The sequence below is a fragment of the Morone saxatilis genome, unplaced genomic scaffold, assembly GCF_004916995.1.
Source record: "Morone saxatilis isolate NCDOM2014 unplaced genomic scaffold, NCSU_SB_2.0 Contig16, whole genome shotgun sequence".
NCBI classification, from domain to species: domain Eukaryota; kingdom Metazoa; phylum Chordata; class Actinopteri; family Moronidae; genus Morone; species Morone saxatilis.
The window spans coordinates 10,663,773-10,666,892 of NW_023339718.1; the positions used below are offsets into that span (position 1 = coordinate 10,663,773).

The 3,120-nt window shown below is 40.2% G+C and overlaps 1 protein-coding gene across 1 annotated transcript; it reads right to left on the reverse strand.

Annotated features, from left to right (window-relative positions):
- Positions 1–221: 221 nt before the first annotated feature.
- On the reverse strand, positions 222–2,133 carry LOC118326108 (F-box/LRR-repeat protein 2-like; the record flags this gene model as incomplete). The annotated part of the gene is given in 6 exon segments (XM_035659022.1): positions 222–338; positions 525–652; positions 790–912; positions 1,080–1,146; positions 1,354–1,437; positions 1,986–2,133. Coding segments are annotated over 6 exon segments (626 nt in total), but the record flags the coding sequence as incomplete, so codon positions are not given.
- Positions 2,134–3,120: the final 987 nt, after the last annotated feature.

Consider the following 3,120-nt stretch of genomic DNA (forward strand, 5'->3'; position numbering starts at 1 on the left):
ATACACACACACACACACACACACAACACACCCACACACACACACACACACACACACACACACACCCATCATTACTATAAGTTATAACATTTTGCTCATCACTTTCATTGCTGATGTCTGGGGATGTTGAGGATACAGTAGCTGGTAAATCTTCATGAATTCATACAGTCACACAGTCTGACAAAAATACGTCTCAATTTGTTGTGTGACGTGTGTTGTACCCTCTGTTTCCTGTGCCAGTGGAGCTGAGGTCCAGCTGCTGGAGTCTTCTACACCCCAGAGCCAGAGACTGAACTCCTGCATCTGTCACTGCCTTACAGCCGCTCACATCCAGGGATCTGACACACAAACGCACACTCTGACTGTCAAGATATCAAAACCACATTAGTTATACCTACCAACCAAAACTTGACACATATAACGCAACTAAAAACCCAGAAAAATGCTATTTGTGTCTCAAGGGAATTCATGTAAATCATTTTCCTTACAAGTATGGTAGCATTAGTGTGTGTGTGTGTGTGTACCTAATACAAGCTGTGTATTTGCTGATGCTGTGCAGTGTCTGGTCAGTGACTCCAGGACAGGAACTGAATGTCAAACTCTGAAGTTTGACACAGTTCTGAAGCAGCATGTCCACTGTGGCATCAGTAACCTGTTACAGTAAAAACAGAGAAGGACATCTAAATCTTCGGACTTTGCACCGGAAAATTCACAACTAAAATTTCTCCGTCATACAAAGTTTAGAATTTAACATTTCTGGAAATTTGAGTGACAAAATGTGAACCTCACCGCCTGTAGTCCAGTGAGATTTAGTGAAATGAGACATTTGAGCTGTGATGTCAACACTGTGAGACTGTGTGCGTTGACTTTTGGCACCTGTCCGATGTTGAGATGCTGGAGGCCAGGACACATCTGGAACACAGAAACTGAAAAACTGTACACGTATAGTGGAAAACATATAGTGTTGTTATATACAGAGGAAATGAGACATCAGGCAAAGGGACCGTGCAACGAGTATGTTCACATGCCAAAGCATGTTTGAGACATATTTTAGATGATTAATTTTCCAAATAAAGTACCTCATATACAGTCTGTAAACAGGATGGAGTGAGGAACTGACAGCCAAACACCTCCAATCTGTACAGACTGATGGGAAAAAACACTCAAAACAGATTCAAACTGAAAATGCATCCACATCCTGATTATATCTAGATGGCCTATCCACTAAAAAGGCTGGTGAAAAAGCAAACAGACACATGTAAATGCTTTATGATACATCTTGACATGCTCAAACACTATCACACAAGCTATAGTAACTTAATGTTTTTATAATACTTAAATACACTTACGCACCTTTCTTTGTGTCTCATGACAAGTTTTATTAGGGGGTCATCAGTGACATGACAGCCGTTCAGGACAACAGATTTAAGTCGCAACCTACATGAAAGATAAATAAAGGATTAAAGCCCCATTATGTAACATTTCTATTAAAATACTTAAAATCATTTTGAGGCAACACTGGCTTGTTGGGTGAATGGTGCCTCTGTCATTCCCACTCTGCACCCCATAGGTCTGTTCTTGCACTCTGTAACTTTAGTCTTCAGGTCAGGACAAGTGAAAAAGTAATATAATCATGTGTGCCGCTGTAAAGCATATTTATGACAAACAGGTGCCAAATTTCAACAAATAACAAATCTTATGTAGTGTTGCTTTAATGCTGAACAGCAATCTGACACATTAGTTGTCCAGTGCAGCATGAGGGAGTTTAAGCTACATCCTGTCATCCAGATATTTTATATGGTGGATATTTATGTAGCTTGGGAGGTTTTGATGACAGACACTGATTCATAAAAAGAGGAAACTTAAACATGTTATTGCTGATGATTTAAAAAAGTGCATGTTTTAAATAATTCAATGACATTTTAAGTCTAAGACATAACATCATCTGAGTCCTGTGTGTGTGTTTATGTGATTGTGAAACTCACCCTGCGCAGCAGTCACTCAGAGCTTTCACTCCTGTGTCTGTCGCTCCACTCCAGCTCACATCAACACTGGTCACATGATCACACCACTGACCAATCAGAGGCAGCATCTGGTCCCCGTGGAGACTAGGACCAGTACAACTTGTGACCTGTAGTTCCTGTGAGTAACAAATGGCATGATAAATTAACTGTTACAGAGGCATACAGAGGTGAAAGAGATTAATTCCTTGTGATATATGGTAAGTTATTATAATAAATTGAAGTCACAGCAGAGCAAAATGCTGAAAATGTTAATAAAATTTGCAGATTTCAAGGTTTGTACTGTATATTGGATCATTTTAAAATGTATTTTGAACCTATTGCATAAGAGGAAAATTTAAAAATGCGACAAAAAGAAAGATTTTCATATGTTTTGTTGACATTGACAGCAGGCAGATGGATTCAGGATATAGGGTCAATAAATTCAGTGTCAATAAAAAAAATAATAAAAGGCAGAAGATTCACTTTAATATTTTTGCCTTCCAAGTGGAGGATCTTTCACATAACACACAGACAGCACAGTGGCTTATTGATTAGGAAGATCTAATCCTATAACTCGAAGGCCACACTGTAAAGTCATGGGACGAAGCTTTCATCAAACGTCCTTTTCTTAACAGCTTTCCTTTAGCTGCTTCTCATCCTACACGCCTGCTCTGAGCGATCCATAAAGTAAATTACAAATCTCTTGACTTTAATCGACGGGTTCTGATTCACTGTTTTACCTCCAGAGTTTTTCTGCACAGAGAGAAAAACATCTCCAGCCCACAGGAGGTGAGAGACAGGCCACTGCAGCTGTACAGACACAGACTGCGAGGACGACGTCTGCTCACACAGAGTAACCACTGCTCCGCCAGGTTGGAGTTTTCAACCCTCAGATCTTTCCCTTCAGAAAGAGAAAGGATTTAGTGTTCAGTGTATAGAGACCTGTTGTGGGCAATTCAATGACCTACAGTGTGTGTACAGGTATGAGAGCATATGATGGTGCAGGTCTGGGTTATCTATCTGTATGTTTGTCCAGGGAGTGGTACAGTACACCACAGCACTGGAAGTACTTACATCATGGGAACAACACCATGTGCTGTGACACACACACACACAC